This window comes from Cavia porcellus, unplaced genomic scaffold (genome assembly GCF_034190915.1).
Source record: "Cavia porcellus strain 051 isolate PalLab524CR breed Dunkin Hartley unplaced genomic scaffold, mCavPor4.1 scaffold_1, whole genome shotgun sequence".
In the NCBI taxonomy this organism is placed as follows: Eukaryota; Metazoa; Chordata; class Mammalia; order Rodentia; family Caviidae; genus Cavia; species Cavia porcellus.
This window is the reverse complement of record NW_026947484.1, coordinates 113762954-113785317: the sequence shown is the minus strand read 5'-3', so window position 1 is coordinate 113785317 and position 22364 is coordinate 113762954. Positions and strand designations below refer to the sequence as shown.

At 33.6% G+C, this 22364-nt stretch overlaps 1 protein-coding gene across 1 annotated transcript in view; it reads right to left on the bottom strand.

Annotated features, from left to right (window-relative positions):
* The window catches only part of Brdt (bromodomain testis associated), a 46684-nt gene that overhangs the window by 791 nt on the left and 23529 nt on the right, over window positions 1-22364 (bottom strand). Inside the window, 8 exon segments of the mRNA XM_063254181.1 lie at window positions 2703-2886; window positions 3768-3973; window positions 6777-6877; window positions 10326-10491; window positions 12167-12228; window positions 21492-21683; window positions 21777-21890; window positions 21983-22272. Of these exon segments, the coding sequence (XP_063110251.1) occupies window positions 2703-2886; window positions 3768-3973; window positions 6777-6877; window positions 10326-10491; window positions 12167-12228; window positions 21492-21683; window positions 21777-21890; window positions 21983-22272 (1315 nt within the window).

Sequence of the window (22364 nt, the reverse complement as noted above, 5' to 3'; positions counted from 1 at the left end):
TTAGGCCACTGAGCTAAATCCCTGGCCTTAACTAAGTCTATCCTATTTATTGGCATTTATGAAAATAGAATCAAATTACATGTACGACATTCAAAACAAATACTTCATTAAAAACTAAAGAGATTTTAAATACAAAGTTATTAAATACTAAAATAAACTTAAGGAAAGAAAAAGCTATGATCAAACATGTTTACTTATCCTGAAGTTACATTGTACCTTTTTGTTATACAAGTTAAATAATCCCTACCAAATGAAATGACATCAAATATTAAAACAAAAATGGTTTTTAAATGAACAACAGTAGGTTCTATCAAAGCAGAGTGATAGGTAAAAACACCAGTTTACAAATGATTGGCACTGTTATTTTCATTAGCTGTGTAGGATGAAATTTAGAATTATGATCTACCTACTATAATTTATATCTTTTCGGGTACGTGTGACTCATTATTTAAGATAAATTAAAATTTATCTTAAAGGCAAAAAGATACTTCTTAAGTCCTAAACCAAGCTACTTTCCTAATGCTTAGCTGGTAGTATGTCAAATGTCGAGCTAAATAGCTCTCATAGTTCTTATTTTAAGACTGCAATGTGAGAGTTGCAAATATAAGCCTACTGTAAATATCACATGGTATTCTGTAAGTATACATGCTGTAAAATTCAAATAAATGTAATAAAATTCTTCCTATTTAAGGATTTTGTTGTACATCATGCTATACACCAAAAATGTCAATGATTCTTTATTGAAAAAAAATGTATTTTATAAGTGCCTGGCAAGAGCAAAAACCAAGTTTTTAAAATGAATTCTCACTCCACAAAAAAGACACTTTTTTTTTTTTTGTCTTTTTCCTTTTTATTGATACCAGGGATCAAACTCACGACTGCCTGCTTGCAAGGCAGGTGCTTTATGCTGCTTAGCTAAATCCCCAGTCCCCTCCCCCCCCTTTTTTTTCCTGCAGTCCTGGAGATTATACCCAGGGACTGCTAAACTGTATCCTTGAGCCTTTTTATTTTGGGACACCGTCTTGCTAAATTGCCCATGCTGGCCTTGAACTTGCAATCCTCCTCTCTCAGACTTACAGGATTATAAGTGCATACCCCTCTGCCGAGCAGACACAGAAGAGCTTTAGATGGATGTGAAGTGAAAGAAAACCAAGTGAAAAGGTTACATACTGTATTATTACAACTACTTCACATTATGGAGACTGGAAAAATCAGTGGTTGCCAGGGTTTCAGGAGGAAGAGATTAACAGAAGGAGCACAGGGGACTTTTAAGGCAAGGAACAATAATGACTGATCTATGAGACCCTATGTCACAATAAAATATAAATAACTAAAAAGGACCAGAGGTGTAGCTTAATGGTAGAATGCTTGCATAGCAGTATGTGAGAAGTGCCCAGTACCGAAAGAAAAAAATAACACTGGAAATGTTAACCATGCAAATAAATATATTTTATCTTATTTATTTATTTATTTATTTTTGTCTTTTTGAGACAGGGTCTCAGTTCAGGCTGGCCTTGAGCTCACTTTGTAGCCCAGGTTGGTCTTGAACTTGCAAACAATTCTGCTTCAGCCTCCCAAGCACTGGGATTACAGAAGTGTGCCACTACGTCCAACTTTGCAAATAAATATATTTTTAACAATTTGTCTTATTTGAAACATTTTAAGAAATAGCATTTCATCATGCCAACACTAGTCATTAAAAAGGTAAAGGGCGTATAATAAATTTCAAAGTAAACAGTATTGCCAGATACGAAATCATTTCATTATGAAAAAGAGGAAATAATGGAGAACATGAGAATATAATAATCCTCAGTGTTTAGCTACCTAATAACAGCCTAGAAATGCATAAAATAAAATTAATAGAATTCTAAGAATAAAAATACAAACCTAAAGTTATATAATTATGGATATCAAAGCTGTTTTCACAATAACTGATGGAAAAATAGCAGAAAATTAGTAAGGACTTGTTCCCAACCAACCTAACCTATATAACAGCAGAATATTTACCAAGCTAGACCGTAAAATGAGCCACAAAACAAGTCTCAACATATTAAAGAATTCCAATTAGACACTATTCTTTTACCATAAGAAAATTAAATTAGAAATCATTAACAGAAATCACTAAGCATAAGATTACCAAACATTTGAAAAGTCAATACTTCTAAAACACTCCATGGATACATGGAAGCAATCCATTTTTAAAAATATCTTCTATATATAAGGATTCTCAAATCAAGGCAATTTCTTAAACTACCATTCAAAGAAATGCTGGTCTGGAACCAGCACTGACTATAATTCATAGATGATTTACAGATTTTTTATGTAATAACGTGGTAAATCATTTCACTTAAGTGCCAGGCATTTTCCTACGTGCTTCATGCATGTTAATTTCATCTTCAAAACAAGTATTATGATTTCCTCTTCCTAAGTGACCAAGCTGAGTCAGTGATTAAACTGCCAAAGCCCTAAAGTCCAATAAATAACAGAACTCAGGTTTTTAATCCAAACCATCACTCTAGCAGCTGCAATATCAATACTCTATAATTACCCTTGCTTCTTTACCATCTTACGCTCTGATTTTAGATCCTGACACTCATCAAAGAACTGCAATGTCTCTGAAAACTACCCTGAATGTATCTTAGAACCTATAAAAGACAGCGCTCTGTTAAACCATTCTTTTTGTTAAGCTAAACGTCACTTACTGCTTCTCTCCTCCTCCTCTCTTGCTCTTTCTCCCTTGCTAAATTTCGGTCTTTGAGAAGCCAGAGCTTGCGTTTATCTTGAGCTTCTTCTAGTGGCTGCTGATATTCTTTTTGCTTTTCTCCAAGGCATTTGTTTTGCAGTTGGTTTGAAAGAAATTCTAGAGTAAATCTGTTTCCAAGGTCCCTTAAAGAAACAGCAAAGCTCAAAGTAGGTTTTAAGTTTTTTACAAGTTTTTATTATAAAGATACATTACTAAGTAAATATAAAGGCATATACTAGATATCAGTTTTCTATACTATGACATCATTTTTAAATTTTATTTTTGATATGTCAAATTTTATATAGGATAATCTAAATTAAAGACAACAACAAAAATTTTGGAAAGCAGTGACCAATGTATATCATTCTCAGATACAGAATGAGAAAACTTTTAACACATTTCTGGAAAACAGTGTCTTTATAATAAGGCAGCATTTGTATTTCTTTTAGCTTAAGCACTTCTGTGTGTGTGTGTGTGTGTTTGTGTGTGTGTGTGTTTGTGTGTGTGTGTTTGTGTATGTGTGTGTGTGTGTGTGTGTGTGTGTGTGTGTGTGTGTGTGTGTTGTGTGTGTACTGAGAATCAAACTCAGGAACTTGTGCTTGCCAGGCAGGTACTGCACCACTGGGCTACATTCCTGGTCCTTAACCATTATCTTTATGTGTTCTTTAAAACACAGTAGATACTCATGTTCAGAGAAAAATCAATAAAATGTACTTTTAAAATTACAGTTTGTTCTGTTTTACTGTTATATAGGAATGTATTTAAAATACATTCCTATACCTTTCAATGCCTCCCTTAACCACTTAACAGTCTAATTATTTAAATATAGGATGACCAAAACCTGCATATTGTTCTGTTAACTTTTATAAGGTAGCAGGGAATATAAAAACAACAATTTTATCAAGTCTATTCAATACAAGAAATGACTGGTTGAAATGACACCTGCCTGAGCAACGCTTGAGATAGCAGGTAAAAGTGATTCTCTGGGTAAACCATTAAATGATTAATCCAGTAACTTACAGACCTTTGATTTTCTTGAGACACTTTTGGTTCCTTTGCATTTTGCTCCAGATGTTTCCTTATTAATTCTTGTGTTCGAGCTTTCACTTCTTTTTCTATTGCCACTTTTCGAAATTGGTTAAAGAGCTGATCTGAAGATTTCAGAGTGCCTGATGTTTTCACCGGTTTGCCTAGACTTTTCCAAGAGTCCACATTCTTAATCTTTATATCCTAAAAGAAATATTTGATTCAATCTGTGTCAGCCAAATTTTAGAGGGAAGACAATATCTCTTGATCCAGTAAAAGATCAAATTAAGATTTCAAGGGATTTAATGGACTTTTTACTAAATGTTACTAAGTCAGAGGCAAAATAAAAACAGGGTAAGTACTCAAGCAACAAAAAGGCTGGTTGCAATGTGAAAAAGAAAAGAAGTTATCTTTAGAAGTAAAAGCCAAAGAATTTAGTGACTTATTAGGCATTGGGGATCAAGAAGTTTGTTCCAAATGATAAAACTTATAAGAGGTCAGGTCTAACAATATATATTTGAGTCATCTGCATAGAGACCACATACTGAAACTGGTATGGTAGATGTCCAAAAATAAACATGTAGTAGAAAACCCTTAGAGGGTAATCCACAGGAACAGGGGAGTGGTTAGATGCTAGGTAAAGTTAAGAAACTTGATCTCAGCTGGGATGATTTTGCTACTGCTTTCCACCAGTGTAAACATTTGGTGACATCAGCATACACTTTTGGTTATCACAGAGTGGTAGGAAAAAGGGCACTTCTGGAATCAGCATATAGAGGTGTGGGTTCCTGTTAAGTATCCTATAACATGCAAACTTACCCCTAATAAAGATTTACCCAGGCTAACAAGTTAACAGCACTATGGTTGATAAACTGCAGTTTTAGATGTGAACAGGTAGTAGGAAAATAGGACAAAAAGGAATAATTGAGGCTATAAAGATGGCAGGAGAGCTCCAGAATAAATCTGTTGAAAGAATAGAGATGAAAGGGTTAGTTTTGGCAAAGAATTATCTTTCCCTAAGGCAGAAGTAAATAAGAGAAGAATGACAAAACTGGGGGCGGCAGCACCTTTATGAGTGCCAAGACTGCTCTGTATGTTAGATGTTTCATGGAATTCATTGTGGTTTTAATGTGTATTTTCCTGACTACCAATTATTTTGAACATATTGTCATGGACTGATACTGACTTAAATATCTTCTTATGTAAAGTACTGTTAAAATATTTTGCCTAGTTTTTGTGATCTTTTTCTCTTACTCACTTGTGGGTATCCTAAGTACATACTACATTACATGTTTTGTCAATAACCTGAGTTGAAAACATTATTTCACATGTGTCTTATCAATGTCTTTTACTCTTTTATTGGTGTTAGTTGATAAATACTATTGTTAATTTAATATAGTCTCATTTATTATTTTCTTTTAAGTTTATTACTTTCACGTTGTATTTGAGATATTTTTAAGTCCAAAGTTATAATAGTTTCTTTTTTTTTTTTTTAAGATGCTTGTTATAGGGGGCTGGGGGTTTAGCTCAGCGGCATAAGCGCCTGCCTTGCAAGCAGGCAGTCGTGAGTTCGATCCCCGGTACCGATAAAAACGAAAAAGACCAAAAAAAAAAAAAAAAAAAAAAAAAAAGATGCTTGTTATACCCTCCTAGCTTGGGAAAAAAAAAATACGAAGATGCTGATAGTGAGGGTTCAAGCATGGAAAATGATGTCAACAGAAACAATGCACTAGACCATCTCTTGTGAAGCAACAAACCATACATTCCCATTTTTTCTTAAGCATTTGTCCCAACATTTCAGTTTTTACTGTGTGCCAGGCACTGGGAATAAAATAAAGTTGATGCATCATTTCACCTGCAGCCTAAGTTTTGACGGTATGACATAAATAGGTACTTGATATTCTACTGTTTATTTCTGCTGTGATTCTTACTTTTTTGGAAATTTCTTTATTTTTTTTCCAACTTTATTTTGAGCAAAATTTACTAAGTTTTGTTCAATCATATAATAAAAATTATAGTACTTAGGAAACAAAATGTTTGATTAAAGAAACTCTATAGTACTTATTCTTTCTGACATACAGGGGCTATACAACAGTCTTTCAGTTAAAACAAAAACCAATAAAGCATAAAATTAATGATGGTTAACAGTAAAGGAATTTTTAATCCATACTTGGCAATAACAGAACATCTAAATTAAACATAGTCTTGAATGATAACTATTAGTGAAGCACTATGTAAGAAATCAAAGATACTACACACAAGAGCCGAATCATTATGTTCTGTGGGGTAAAATACTTCACTTTATATGTACAGCCAAACAATAATCTCAAACATTAAGACCAAGATCTGTCCCCTGAAATACTTGCATGTAAAAAGAGAGAGAAGGAAGACATAAAGAAGGCAAAGGAGAGAGGAGAGGGAGGGTAAAGAGGAAGGTATAGAAAGAGGGACGGAGAGGGAGAAAGTAGGGGAGAGAATGAGGGGAAGAGAGAGAATATAAATTTCCTCTTCCTAGTTCCTGATAATTTAAAACTTAAATACTTACAATAATATTTGGCACATTCAGTATCTGACATATTTGTTTAAAGAATGATGTTAATGTGTGGCTTGAAGATTAAGTGCACACAAAACTCCATTAGAAAATGCCCTACAATCAACTGTACAAGGTAGTTTTTATATCATGCTTTAAAATTGAGGCAAAGGGTTAGGAAACACAGATTTAATGGTAGAGCATGTGTTTAGCAGGTACAAAGCTCTGGATCTGAAAACAGATACACATATACAGTGAGAGAAAGACAGAGGGAGGGAGAGAAAGAGAGGAAGGGAGGGAGAAAGAATAAATACTAATACAGAATCTGCAATTAAACATAAGCATGACAGTGGTAGGGGATACTAATTTTTTAAAATTACATAAGCAAAAATGAGAGCTAGATATCCAAAAACATTTCTTGCCCCAATCATAATTTTAATTCCCTTCACATTTCTAAGAAAAAAATATTACTTTTACCTTCTGCACAGGAACCTGATGTTCAGATTCTAACACCACTGTATCATTATTAACAGATGGACACATCACAGTTGGGCCATTGGAGAGTTGCTTGGAATCACCTAGAAGTACAAGTTTTTAGAATGGTATAGTTAATATATTTCATTGTACTTATCCAGAATTTGATTTTTTCCCTTGTAGTTAAACACTATCAAAATAAAATAACTGTTGATGCATCTTAGCATTGAAGTATTTTTTGTTGGGTGCTTATACGTTAAACATGTTTCACTTGAAAGTGATCTCTTTTATTTTCTTTTCGTTATTATTTTTGTTTTGATCAGCATGAAGCATAGCTGATGTTATGGATGACCTGCCAAAACCCATCTTATCAATCCCGATGCTGTAGAGCTATTTAATCTGTAGACTGTCTTCAGCTCAAGAGTAGGGTTTTGATTAGGCCAACCCAATCACAATTCTATTCCTCCCACCAGTAACTCTAGAAACAGTAGGCCAATATAGCGCTACTTGGAGATGAAGATACAAGGGTAGAGGATAAAGAAAACTTTGTCAAACTATTTTTCCAAAAATAAGAAAACTTCAGCATAAAAATTTAGTACCATAATTATTTAAATCTAGGGTAAGATTTTAGAAAATTATTTCCATTGAGATTCAACTACAGAAAAATAAATGTCTGTATGCTTTTTACAGTTTATATTTATTTGCCACCCTTTAGACATATCGCCACTTACACTTGACAAATATTACAATAGAATGAACAGTCAATTCTAGCATCATCCAAACTTCCTTTACAGAATAGTATACTACGCACAGGCATCATAGAAACATAATCTGAGATGATATAACAGTCTAATCCTTACTGAAGATTCAAGTATTAAAATCCTGTTTTTTCATAGATGGCGTGTTTTCTTAAAACAGAAATAAAAATATCTTACTTGCATTCTTAATATTGTTTTTCATTGTTTCTATTCCTTTTCAAAGGCAAGGCTATTTATCATTCTTTCATAAACATATTCTAGTGAAAAGACTAATTTTCACTACTGTTTTTTTTCTAACTAACCTTTAAACATTCAAAGCTCTCCAGTTCAAATACTCATAAACATAAACCTCTTCTGCTGCTCTAAAATTAGACTTGTCAAAGTCCCAGTATTTTCTTATCCTCTTCCACAAACTTGTTCAAAGACTGCTGTATACAGTGCTCACTACACCTAGATTCCATTACTTCTCGGAGTACAGCAACCTGCACCAAACACAATGACTACTTTGCTTGTGCAGCCAGGTGTGGTGGCACACACCTGTAAGCCCAGCACTATGGGTGGCTGAGACAGGAAAATCACAAGTTTGAGCCCAGCTTCGGCAATTCAGATTAAAAAGTACAAAAAGGGTTGTGTATGTAGCTGAATATACAGGCCATAGGTTCAATCCCCAGTACTGAAGGAAAAACAAAAACTTCTGCAAAAGCAAACCTTCTCATACTGCCAATTTTAATCCTCTTCACATTTCTTTATCCTGCTTAAATGCTCTTTAGTATGTGATATTCTTCTATTGTACCAGTTTTCCTTTTCCTTCTAATTTCTGAATATCTCATTTTTATTTTTGAGGCAGGGCCTTGTTATGTTGCTATGTGGCCAAGACTGCCTCAAACTTCTGGGCGCACGCAATCCTCCTGCTTCAGCCTCCAGAGTAGTTGGGATTATAGAAACATACTACTGCACCTAGTTTACTCTTTTGGGGTGGTGGGCCTTGTGCATGCTAGGCAAGCACTCTAACTGAGCTAAATACCTGGCCCTTTTTAAACCTACTAATTTCCTCTACAGTTAGTGAGGTTTTGTTCCTAGAATTCTGTCCTCAGCTTTTTCCTAGTCTGAGTATTTTTATGGTGTTTTCATTCATTTTTATGGTTTCAATAAGTTTTTATCTATTGGAAGTTCCTAAATTATATTTCTGGTTATTCCCTGTTAGCTCGAGAAACCCATTTCTGTTTTTCACATTTCCAGTTAAATATTCTTCAGCAGCTCACAAATGTCCCAAATGAGCTTTGCCTTTTATTTTCCCAACTCTTAAATAATTTTCTAACATGTTGCTTATTTTATTAATTCTCCACAAAAATTATCTTTGCCAGATATGGTCATAATTGTAACTCCAGAACTCTGGGAGATTGAGGCAGGAGGATCTCAAGTTCAAGTCCAGCCTGGACAACTTAGCAGTTTGTCTCAAAATAACAAAAATAAAAAATAAAAAGAGCCATTGAAAGTAGTTCAATAAGAAACTTCTAGGTTCAATCTTCAGTACCTGAAAAAAAAAAAACCTTTCCTAATTACAGCCTTCTATGCTCACTATATTTGGTTTGGTTGTAATAATTTATTTCCTAGACAACAGCATCATAACATAATAATTATCTCAGTGTATCCTCATCGTAGTCAGCCTCTAGAAAGTTAATGGCAATCTCATTCTAATAAAATCTTCTTTGTTCCATGATGCTGTGGACTGAACCAGGGTCCTCATATCATAGCCCCTAAAATCCATATTCCTGTTCAAAGTTTGGTGTTGCATACAAAATAAATTATGTAACTGTAGTACTGCTTACTAAGAACTACCATACATGCGTGCTCTTCTATGAAGTACATTAAAAATTTATTTCCAGAAAAGGATGGACATAAACATTTCATATTTTGGAGGTTTATTTTTCCTGGAATAACCTCCTGTATGGCCTTAGGACATTTTTTTCTTTTTTCTTTTGGTGTTTATATTTTGTTTGTGGACTGCCTCTGGTCTATGTGTAAATATATTAGTGTCTCCGAGCTCAGGCACTCTATAGGCTCGGGTCATTGATATCACAGGAGTAGCCTCTGTGCTCCACATCCAACTCCCACCCCCTGAAATATCAAGATTCTAAATTGAGACTGATAACAGTGTCACTTCAGACAAGATAAACAGACATGATATCTACTATAAAACCAAGTGAGTCTAACAATATACAAATTTAGACAGTTTTGGGAGATGTTTTGATTAAACAGAAACCACCATGAGGCAATTATTTCTAGCCTATGTTTCTTTACAGTAAAATACTTCTTATATAGATAAGTTCACTTATTTACAGAAATTCTAAGTACTTTTTATTGGCTGCACCCTACCTTTTTAACTCAGAGATGTTATAGCAGCATTTCCTGAGACTGCTAAGAACTTGGTTGTATATACTTGGGCAGGAATAGGCTTTTCTACATACTCCATGTGCCAATATGTAATTATACATTAGTATATGAAAATAAACTGAGTGGAAACTATGCAGGGAGAATATTCTTTTAAATGTAATGAATGCCTACAACAATGTTACACATGTTTTAGAGCTTTCAATGATATTGCAGCATGTATCCTGTAGATTCACCAACACTGGTCTATGGTATCAAGCAGTAAGTTTCTAATAACATGCTTTATGATTTTCAACCTGGAATTTACTGTTAGAATTTTCAGTATTTCTAAGATATGTGATAGCCTTAGCAATCTTATATATAGGTTTAGAAATTTCTTAATAGTTATTTATCAATTTCTTACCTGAAGGAAGTTGCATTTGTACAGGTATATTTTTTATAGTCTGTACACTTTCTGATTCTTGAGGACTGAATGCTAACTTGTGATTCAGTGGCATTCCACATAAATGTGCAGTCTGGTGAACAGAGGCAGTTTTAGCAGAGGGCTTGTCTTGCATGGAAGACTGAATCTGGTAAGATGAAGTTAAAGTTATGTTTCAGAGTTTTAGCCAAACAAGAAGCATTAATTAAAAGAGGAGATACACAAGAGGCAAGAATATAATTTAATGATATCTTCTGAATACTGTACTACCTAAGTCACACTATTATCCCTCTATGTATCTTATAAGACAGTGGTGGCAAACTTATGGCATATGTAGCCCTCTCTGTTGGGATGTGAGCCAAATGTATTTTTTTTAAAACCTCAGTATTCAAGTTTAATTGTAGTGCTGGGACTTTGTGATAAATAAGTGGGTATTTGGTTGTAGTTTGGGCACTTGATTTCTAAAAAGTTCACCATAATTATTATGGTTATATCACTGTGTAAGGTTCAATTAGTGAATAATCACTATGAAATACACAAATATATCCATTCATTCATAAACATGAGTAATATACTCTCCTTTATCATAGATGGGTATTTTAGTCCTTGAAGAATGAAACTAAAAAGTTAAACAAAAAAACCTGACCAAAATAGTTTATAAAGTGGCATTCTACAGGCTTAATCGAGAATGCTTCCAGAACTCATTCTTAACTTGACATAATGTTTTGATTGTACTAATACCTACTGCAAGATGGACCACCTTAATTTTACAAACAACTCGAGAGCTCACTCTTGCCTATCATGTTAAATATTCCAATACTTCAGTTGAGAGTTCAAAACCTCTACCTCATCCCTCAAGTCATTAAATTCCTTATAAATACCCTAAGATACCACAGCATGTACTGCTGTGCCTTGCCTCTCTTCATGCTATTGCTTTGGTTTAAGAAGTCCCTAACTCTATATAAATATATTAATAATTTAAAACTCTTATTAAGTATTACCTCCTTAGTGAAAGTAGTATACATCCCTTCATTTTCTTAAAAATAATTACTTTCCATAGGGACTGAGGATATAGCTCAGGGGCACAAGTGCCTGCCTGGCATGCACAAGGTCATGAATTTGATTCTTGGTACCTACTCCCCCACCCAAAATAATTACTTTCCTTTTTACAACTTATAATTCTTCATGATTGTTATTTACTGTTGTATTTCTCTAACCTAGCTAGATGCTATATAAATTTACTGCAATTCTGTATTGCAGATGGCTACACAGGCTTAAAATTTTATGAGGATTAACAATTTGAACTAGTAAAAAATTATTTTTCTCAATTAACTATTAATCAAACATAGAAGTGCTAAAATTGATAGTTGGAAATTACAAATTTTATCTATAGAAACCCTAACTACCTTTTGGTTACGACCTGTTATTGAGCAATTTCTACTGTGTACATAGTACTGCACATCCTACTGTGTGCCCACTAGGTATCAGGCACATCAGGCACTTCCTTTGTATCCAGAAGTGGAAGCTCCTAAAATGGGTTCTACTCATCTGTTTGACTGATATAACACATCTTATTGGAAAATAAAATCAATTACTTTATCTAAATAATTTTTAGGAAGAAATCATTTTTTATAGAAAGAAATAATTTTAAAGAAAGCTAATACACAAGTAAGTTCTAATATACATGCTGTTTTAAAAAATTTTACTTTAAAGAGAAAAGCACTAAAAATGATACTTTCTGAATAATTGATTAATAGTAGTTAATTTATTGCATATTGTTATCCTCAAAGTAGTCGCTCAGATTATAAGATAATAATAATTACCTTTATATTCTCATTAGGAGATGAATCACTGTGCTTTATTCCAGTAAGTTTAGAAGATATTTCTGCAAATATATACAGATAATTATTTCAATTTTTATCATCTTAAAAAACTAAAAATTGTATTTTTCCATATTAGAAAAATAAGTAGTGATTTCAAAAGATCGTTCTTTATACCAAGGAATCGTTATAGTCATAGGTTTTTGCCATTTGAATTAACCAAAATTTCTGAAGTGACATCTGGTTTTCTTATGCAACAAGGTATTTTCTTTGCCTATAACAGAATACATAGCCACCTCAAATCCAACTTCCAGTATGAGCAGGCAAAAAAAATTATATCACAGAAAAGAACTCCAATAAATGATAGCTTATAAAGAAACAACTTATAGTCAGATAATAAAGTTTCAAACAAGTAGTAGCAATTATACTAATACTATTCTTTACCAAGTAACCCTAAAAATAGCAATGAGGCAGAATTAAAATAATTATGAATTTACTGTAAGAGAAGGGGTACATTATTTAACAGAGAGGATAGTCTTGTACTAAAAGTGGAAGTTATTCTTGGGTAAGTTCTGTACTGTATTAAAGAGTCCATCTATTAATTACAGTGTCTGCTTCAAAGATGTTTGATAATCTCAACTACATTGTAACAAATGGGCTTCATAGGACTTCTTTAACCTTTAGAAATACATGTATAGTTGACAATGGATATATAAGATTTGATATATATATTTGATATATAAGGTTGGATAAGAGATATATAAGATTTCTCTTACAGAACTCAAGTACTTAAAATGACATGAATGATTTTAATGTCACTCAGCTAAATAAATATTTAATAAATATTTAAATAAATATTTAAATAAGTGTTGGAAGAATAAGTTAAAAGGGAAGATTAGGAGACAGATTCAAAAGTCTGAGAATATTAAATCCAGGCAGACTTTGTATTGAATAAATATAGTTTCAGTCTTGAAGAAAAACTAGAATTCACTAAAATGATTATATACAAAAATCTATAAATCTAATTATTCAACCATGCACCAACACTACTTTACCTTACAATATAAACTATTAAGTTTCATAACTATATTAATGTTCTGCTATAAAAAATTTAAGAACATCATCTTAGTTTTCTGACATATATATAAAATGAGAACTCTGAATAATTATAAAAATGAGCACTTTTGAATTTGAAAACACGCCAGGCATGATGGCATGTGCTGTAATTGCAGTATTTGGGAGGCTGAGACAGGAGAATACCTGCGAGTTTGAGGACAGCCTGCGCTACATGGCAAGACTTTGTCTCAAAAAACAAAAATTAAAAAAAAAATAAAGTATATCTGAAAACACTAGCAAAAGGCATCAAAGAACTTCAACTGAAAATATCAGAACTACCTACCATATCCAGTATATCTCATTAATATCTTACAGATTATAAAGACCTAACAATAACCTGTAACTTAGCACTTTCTCATTCTAATGTTATAGTAGGATCTTACTTTCACAAGAGCATAGTAAATGAATACTATGATGTATGTCTATAATTTCAGCACTCAGAAGAACTAAAGCAAAAGAACACCAAATTTGAGCTCAGCCTGGACAATCGAGGAACTTAGGGGGACTATGTCTCAAAACAAAAAATAAAATAAAGGGCTGAAGATGTAATTCAGTGCAAAGGCCCTGAGTTCAATTCCCAGTATTATAGAACACACACACACACACACACACACACACACACACACACACACACACTTTCATTTAAAATGTCAAGAACTTTATCTTTTGAAATCTTCTCACTTTTATTTAAGATCTTTGACAGAGGGACTGGGGATTTAGCTCAGTGGCATAAGCGCCTGCCTTGCAAGCAGGCAGTCGTGAGTTCGATCCTCGGTACCGATAAAAAGGAAAAAGACCAAAAAAAGATCTTTGACAGAAGAATTTGTAGATATTTTTTTTGTAATCAGTACTGGGGATCAAACTCACGACCATGCGCCTGCAAAGCAGGCGCTTATGCCGCTGATCTAATCCCCAGCCCCAGACAGAAGCATTTGTAAAATGTCATTAAATTTTCTATACAATAACCACCTATTTCAAAATAGGGGATGCATTCCATAGTATGTAGCCATCTTAATATGTAAAATAGTTCCAAACTCTTCTTACAAGATTTGGCCAAAATATAAAACATCCTTAAAATAAAACTGACAATGTAATTTAAATGGTTTGTAGGATTTCAAAAATACTTGAAAAAGATGATAATGGTCATAAACTAGACAGATGAGATGGAACAACACGCCACTAGAAGAGAACAAAACGGACCTTTTCTATGTCAAACTGATCACCATTTAGTGACGATGACTTAAGATACATAAGAAAACAAGAGCATGCTCTTCAGAAGGAATGGCATGAGACAGTATTATAAGCAAACTTCTTCCACAAGTCCTGATGAGCTTTTCAGAGGACACAATTTTAAGATGAGTAAAGGTCATTTATATGACATGATAAAGGATTCCTCTATATTATAAATCCCCTTCTATAAATGTAAATCAAGTATTAATACACTTGCAAAACTGTGAGTCAAGCATTTCTGTTACTACACTCGGCTACTAGTGGCATTTGGATGTGGTGGTTTAACTCATGCTAATCTGGATATAACAAGGGGGAGACACTAAAGTGATTAGGGGACTTAATGGTCATGCCTGCCAGTGGGCCGCTGTTGTTGCTATTTCTAGATGCTAGTAGGACCTACTTTCATCTCTTGTTTTCAGCTAAATGAACTGTCTTTGGAATGGTTTCCTAGTGCCCTCTGAAGAAAAAGAAACCTCTTTGGTGAGGACTGAGTTTCTGATTTGATTGTAGATGGAGAAGAATCTACTACAGTCATTTCACTTCTTTCATTTTTGCTTGGTTTACTTTTTCCTCTTAGTGAAGACTTTCCCATTATCTTCACTCTCATCAGAATCAGCATCGTTCTCAGAATCTTCACGTTGCATCGTTTCACTCAGTGTCATCAGCATTATCATCATCACTGCCTTCCAAGACCATCTTCCTCTACTGAGCTGCAGCTTTAGATACTGCTTTTCCTTTCCCTTGAATATCATGGCATCACTTTCCTCTGTAACCTTATCTAAATCTAAATAATTACTAGCTACACTGCAACTAGTAAGATGAAGAGACTTATTATTTCTGTTTTACTATTGCTATCATTTTCAATGCTTTTACTTCTGCACACCACTGGTGACTTGGACATTCCTTCATTGCTCAGCTGGAGCAGCTTCTAAGCCTCTCTGGAGAACCTTGTCATCTAAGGCTAGCCTTTTTTTAATAAAGGGTTTCCTCTTTGTTCTGGACACTCTTCAAGTTAGATTTTGGTTTGCCTTAACTCTTTTAGTATTGTTCTGCACTTTTTTGCTTAAAGGTAGTTTCAGAAATAAAATCCTCATCACTACTGGAGTCCTCGAACTGTAAGAAATGGACTGATTTCTCATTTCTCACAGGCTACACCCTACATCCCTTTCAAGAGTGTAAACTTTAGCTCTCAAGGTATTGTCTGCAGCAGTGGTGGTTTCAAATGTCACCTAAAACCAGTGCTGGTGTGCTCTGTCCCACTGCCACTGGCCCTCCAATCACTATCACGTGTCCTGAGAAAAGTGGGCTTGATCATACCCCTCTTCAAGGCACACTTTTCTGCTTACGTAAGAAACTTTAATTATGGAATTGTAAAAAATGATGGAATTGTGAAAATTTGGTTGAAAGGTTTATTTAAGGTTTATTTGGTTGAAAGGTTTATTTAATATTTATCAAAGCACTGAGACAGATACTCCAGAAATTTTAAATAAACCAATTTGGAGTAAAGGTCCTGAAAAGCTAAATAGGAATTTAATACCATATACAAAAACAGCATATGGTATTATGTGACACACAAATAATTACTGATGAATTTTAGGAAAAAAAATATTTCCATTGGCATAAGAAAAGTGATTCGAAGTCATTACATGGTGATTCTGGCTTTTTTCTTCTCTTTTTTTCAGTACTGGTGATTGAAATAGGGCCTTTGCTCTTGAGATTATAACACCATTTTAAAAATGTTGAATCTAGTTCTGGCCAAGTCACTAAATCAACCCTACTGGGCTTGAACTTGGGATCTTTCTGTCTTAACTTTCCAGAATGCTAGGAATATAGATGTATACTATCATACTTGGCTCTGCTTCCTAATTTTAAAAGAAAGCAAGCAGGTCCAAAGATGTTAATTCATCATCAAACTATGATTGATGGATAAACAGCAAGGAACGGAATCAAGCACAGTAGTGTGAACCTAAAATCCCAGTACTCTTGGTGGAGGCAAGCTGAGAAAGCAGTATTCCAACTTCAAGCCCAGCCTTGGCAATTTAATAACTCAGAAAGACCATGGCTCAAAATAAAAGAATAAAAAATAGGGTTGAGGATGTAACACACACACACACACACACACACACACACACACACACACACACACAGGTATAATAAAAACCAAGCAAGGATTTGGCATTGTATTTTAAAAAAAAGTATTCTTTTTAAAGACCACGTTGGCAATTTCCATTGAAGTGTTTGATAGCTATGTTTAATGTAAAGTAATTGTTCTTTTCACCAAGAGTTTTTTAACTGGAGTTAGAAAGTTCAAGGTAAAGAAAGAAAGAAAAAATACTAATGAAAACCTAGTCCAAGGGTTCTTGAGTATGGAAGATCCTGGACATCTTCTGGATCCACTTCCCATTAATTCAGGGTCAGATTTTATTGCAAGTTTTACAGATGATTCTAATGTGTTGTAAGAAGCACAATTCTAGTAAAGCTATTTATTCAAAAAGACCTACTTTGAATAGAAAATTTAAAAACACACCAGACAGAAATGGCTGTTACTTCTAAGACTGAAAACTCAACACGAACCTCAATATATGGAAGGTGTTTATCAAGTCTGGTTATCTGAATTCCATCTTTCCAGTCTTTTGAACCAAGTAAGTTAATTGATGAGAAACTTAATCTTATTGCTGTCAGTTCCTTTAAAGACCTAGGCTGTACTACTAAAAAGACAAATTAGTTTATTCCTGCTTTGAAGTCACTAATAATTAAGAAAGGTTAAGGACTGGAGAGAGAGCTCAGTGGCACAGTGCCTGCCAAGCAGTGAGATCATGAGTTTGATCCCCAGTACCCAAAAAAACCAAACAACAACAACAACAACAACAACAACAACAACAACAACAAAAACGGGTTGAAAAGAGAAAGAAATGTTATTTTAAGCACTAATAAATCTCATTCTCTGAACATTATACTATAGGCAAAAAAAAAAAAAGCAAAAAGTCCCAAGAATGAAGTGAAAACTTTATTCCAAGTTAAAAAACCAGTAAAAACTGAATTGTTTTATAACAGTTCCTTTGTATTTAACTGCATAATTGAAATTAAGAATACTTTAGAAATATTGTTTTCACACTAATCAAGCATTTGAGCTTATATTTAGGAAGTTGCTAGAGTTATTTTCTTTAAAGATTCAATCAAAAGCACAACTACAGATGCACTACTCCATTTGATTGTCTTTTCTTAGGAAATTTATTGGTCAGAGGATTAAAACTACTAGTTATAGCCCTCTCTATTATACAACTCAAGACAGACTCAAGGCTGCTGGGCACTAGAAAACTCTTTAATAGCTTGTACATACTAGCATAGTCTAGCCAACATAGGATACACACAACGGAATTAAAGGGTCATCTACATCTTTGATCTGGTATGTATTATTTGACAATTATGAAGAATACTCTTGAAGATCTTATATTTATCTTGATTTTTCTGTACATCACTACTTTCATATGCTGATGACAAGAAGATAACTCAAATAATCAAATCAAAATACACTGTTTTTCAAAACTACATAAACTGAAATTTGAGACTAATGGAAGATAGTAATTTTTAACTAATGTAAACCTCTAATATTTCTTAAAACACTTTAATGTTACACATATTACTCTTAGAACATTTGGAACAGAACAGAATGGTATCGCAGCTGAAAAAAAAGACCAACTCATAATATGCCATAACCATATGAACAAAGAGTGAGTAATCTTAAACAATTTAGAAAAGGTAATTTACAGCTTTGCACCTAAGAACTAAAATTCTAAAAGACAGAGATTTAATTAAGAAAACTACATATAAACCACGTTACTATAAAAATTCAAGAAGACGGATACTGTAAATTAAGTAAGAATTACTAAGGATCAATATCCTTACATAAGAAAAGAATGTTACAGGTTTCCAAAATATACTCTATTAAGTTCTGAAGAAATGAAATAATATTCATATCTAGCTTGAATAAATAATAAAAAATCTATTAGGCAGAGCTCTGGGAATCATGGCATTCAACTATAAATTTTACTTCAAAGAACAAGTCAATTAATTATGAGGGTATAAAGTCTTAATTGTATGTTCTGTATATATGTATGTACTGAAACACAATCTCACTATATAGCCCCAGCCTGGCCTCAGATTTTCCATGTATACTATGTAGCTCAGCCTCAAATTCTACATCCTTCTGTGTCAGTGTCCCAGATGTTGGGATTACAGGTGTGTGCCATCACATCCAGATATTTATTTTTGTGGTACTGAGGAGCAAACCAAAATTACATTTTTTTGGGGGGGGGAGTGATACAGGGAATTGAACTCATAGCCTTGTATATGCTAGGTATGAGCTCTGCCACAAGGCCACACACTAGCCCAAGTTATAAAGATGTAGCAGATAAAGCTTTTGCTTATATACCTAATTTTCAAATTTTATTTTCTCACTAAAGAGCCTCATTTCATTCATCTCTAACACTTTGACAAAAGATTTGTTATCTATTCTTTAAGAATTTCATATGCATAATTAAAAATGCTTTTACTAATTTTATGAAAGATATTTTTTATATAGTCTGACTTGTTTATTTTCTGCAGTTTATAGTTTTTTTCTTTATAATTTTTGGTGTTACTGATACACTAGGAATTAAGGAGTTTAAAGGTACAATGAAGACAAAAGGTCCTTGTTGAATTTATATATATTTTTTTTTTTTTTTTTTTTTTTTTTTTTTTTGGTACTGGGCCTTGAACTCATGACCTCATGCTTGCCAAGCAAGAATTTAAATATATCAAGCAAAGATATATAAAATTTCTCATTAAGGCAGACGTTACATTTGCAGTTTATTATACACATAAATCATGTATTTTCAATGAAGTACACAGAATGTTCATCAAATAATTAACATTTCAAAAAATAAATGACAATGCGCAAGATCAGGTTAGAAAACAAATTGACCTCAGTGCCACAAATTGTACTTGCAACATAGATATAGGAAAACTTGAGATAAGGGTATAGCTCCCTGGTAGAGTGTTTTTCTGGCATGAACAAGACTGAATTTAATTCACAATGTGGAAAGAAAGAAGGGAGAAAAGGAAGGGAAAGGGGGAGAAACAGGAAAAGAAAAAATTTGCTACTTTGATTTTAACAATATATATATATTTTAAAATCTCCCTCTAATTGAAAAAATGGCATTAACTAGAATGTCAGTCATAAAAATTCAGCCGTGTCTTTAGATTTGAATTGTGAAGAGAAGATTTTTCCTAGAAAGTAAGAAAAATGTAAAATATTGTACCATTTAAAAATATATATTGATAAAGATGAGCATTCTTTCCTTCAAGCAATATATTATTCTATCAAAATCTGATAATTCATCTTAAAATTCAGGTAGTTCATTGAAAACTACTTTTCTGCTAATATTGAAAATATTTGCTGATCAATAATCAAATAATTATAACAATTACAGTAACATTTTATCCTACAAATAAAAGACAAAGTGCTCTAACTTATTAGGCCACAAATGCTTTATTAAATAACAATTGCTAATTACAATTTAAAATTCTAAATGCAACTTAAAATTTTTTCCAGTACTGTTTTTTGCTTAGCAATCAAATAAGAAAATATCATATGATCGGAGCCCTAATTACACTTCAAAATTTTCTAGCATAACCAAATCCAGCAGAAGTAAAAATTCTGTTTATTCTAACAAAATTATTTACTACTACACCCTTTATTTATTTTTTTGGCTTTTTGAGACAGTCTCACTATGAAGCCAGGCTGGCCTCCAACTTGTGGTGATTCTCTAGCCTCAGTCTCGTGAGTGCTGGGATTATGGGACTGCACCACTAGACTAGTTATACTTATACATTTCTAAAGTATGTAATGATAGCTTGGCATGGTAACTCACACCTATAATCCTAGCATTTAGGAAGCTGAAGCAACAGGATCACAAGGTCAGCTTATGCCACACAGTGAGTTCCAGGCCAGCCTGAACTGTGCAGTGAGACCCTGTCTCAAAACAAAACAAGAAATGCAAAAGTGAAATGAAGGAATCAGAACCACATAAATGCAAGCTAAACAGAACCAAAGTGAAACTGCAATCCAACAGACCTTCTACTAGTCTGAAAAGACACACTCTTACAAATGGCAGGAATCCTTAATGTCAAAATAATCTGTAAGGGATTTTTTTAAAAAGGAAAACTGAATTTTTCACAAGAAACGTTTCATTTAATAGAAAGCAAATTTTAGGTGCAAAAGTATCTGACATTCTCAATTTGCCTTTTGATCATTAGTGATGGACTACCATTGCCAAATTAGAAGTGATTATTTTTCAACTGTATGACCATTAACCAAAAAGCACAAAGGATGCATGATCTAAATTTGATACAATGGTAAATTATACAATGTAATACGGTACTTTGATGTAAATGAGAATATGAATTTAAGGTACATTTTGCTGTAGATGGAAGATAATATTCTATGATAAAGAAACCAAGAAAGTAGGGGAAAAAATCTGCTTTACAACTTCTGGGATAACTGGCTTATTAATTCCAAATGACTGCTGAATTCAAACTGTAGCACCACAACACACCATACTTTACATTAGAATGATGCACTATCATGGAAATTAAACAGAAAAGTACCCTCAAAAAATCTTATTTTATAAAAAGAAGATAAAATCCAGTATTTCACCATCTGATACTTTTTGGTTTTAAATTCTAGTTTTATTAAGAGATTATCCCACCATGAATAAAAGACAGTGAAGTTATTTTTAACATTAGAAATCTACAAGTCATATATACATAATATAAAATTTCACTTTACACACAGTGCCTACGTGCAATTAAATAATAAATATGGCATTGAGACCACAGGTTCTGGGTAAGTAACAAACACTTCTTCGAGACAGAGTCTCAATATTACAAAAAACAAAGTGCTCCCATCCTACTGAGAGGGCACATTTAGGGTCAGGCTAACCTGGTTCTGAGTCACTGCTGTCAGAAGAGCTGGAATCACTGCTGCTGCTTTCAGACCCAGCAGAGCTACTGCTGCTGCTACTGCTGCTGCTGCTGCTGCTGCTGCTGCTACTGCTGCTGCTGCTGCTGCTACTGCTGCTTTCACTCAAGCGGGATCCAATTCCAACCGCTGTGGATGACTGTGGCTTCTCAGCTACCAAACAGGAAAACACATTAAAATGCCAAAAGGAAAAAAAAAGACAATCGTATCAAATAGTTATAAGAGCATTTAAAAACTGCCACCTACATTTTGCTTGACGTTTTCCATAATTTAACTGATTGTTGACCTCCAGTAACCGCTTTTCTAGCTCTTGTTTCTTCTGGGAATGAATTTCTTCTTTGGACTTCATTACTTTCTTATCTGTGTAATTTAAGAGTTAAAAAAAAAGTAAGCATAACTAAAAATTGACACAAACACCAACTGGACTTTTATTAATACGCAGAAACACTTACCATGGGGTTTTAGTGGTCTTTTTCTTAGACATGTTGCAACGTATTTTTCTAGTTCTCTCAGTGTTGATGGTTTCAGTGTTTCAAAGTCTATCTCCACCTCGTCAGGATTGGAACTTTGCAGTGAGGGTTCTCTTGATTGTATTATATGAACTACTCGGCCCAGTTTATCTCCCGGGAGTTTGTTTATATCCAAACTCAACTGCCTTTTCTCATCATAGTTCATAGGCTTGGCATTATCTTCATCTTCAGATTTAGAAGTAAAGACCTCTTGCTTCCTCTTCTTTGGTTGACTGTAATAAAATTACCATTAGTCAAATTTTATTGGGAGGTGGACATGCAAATCAGAGCCCTGGGCATACTAAATACATACTCTACCACTGAG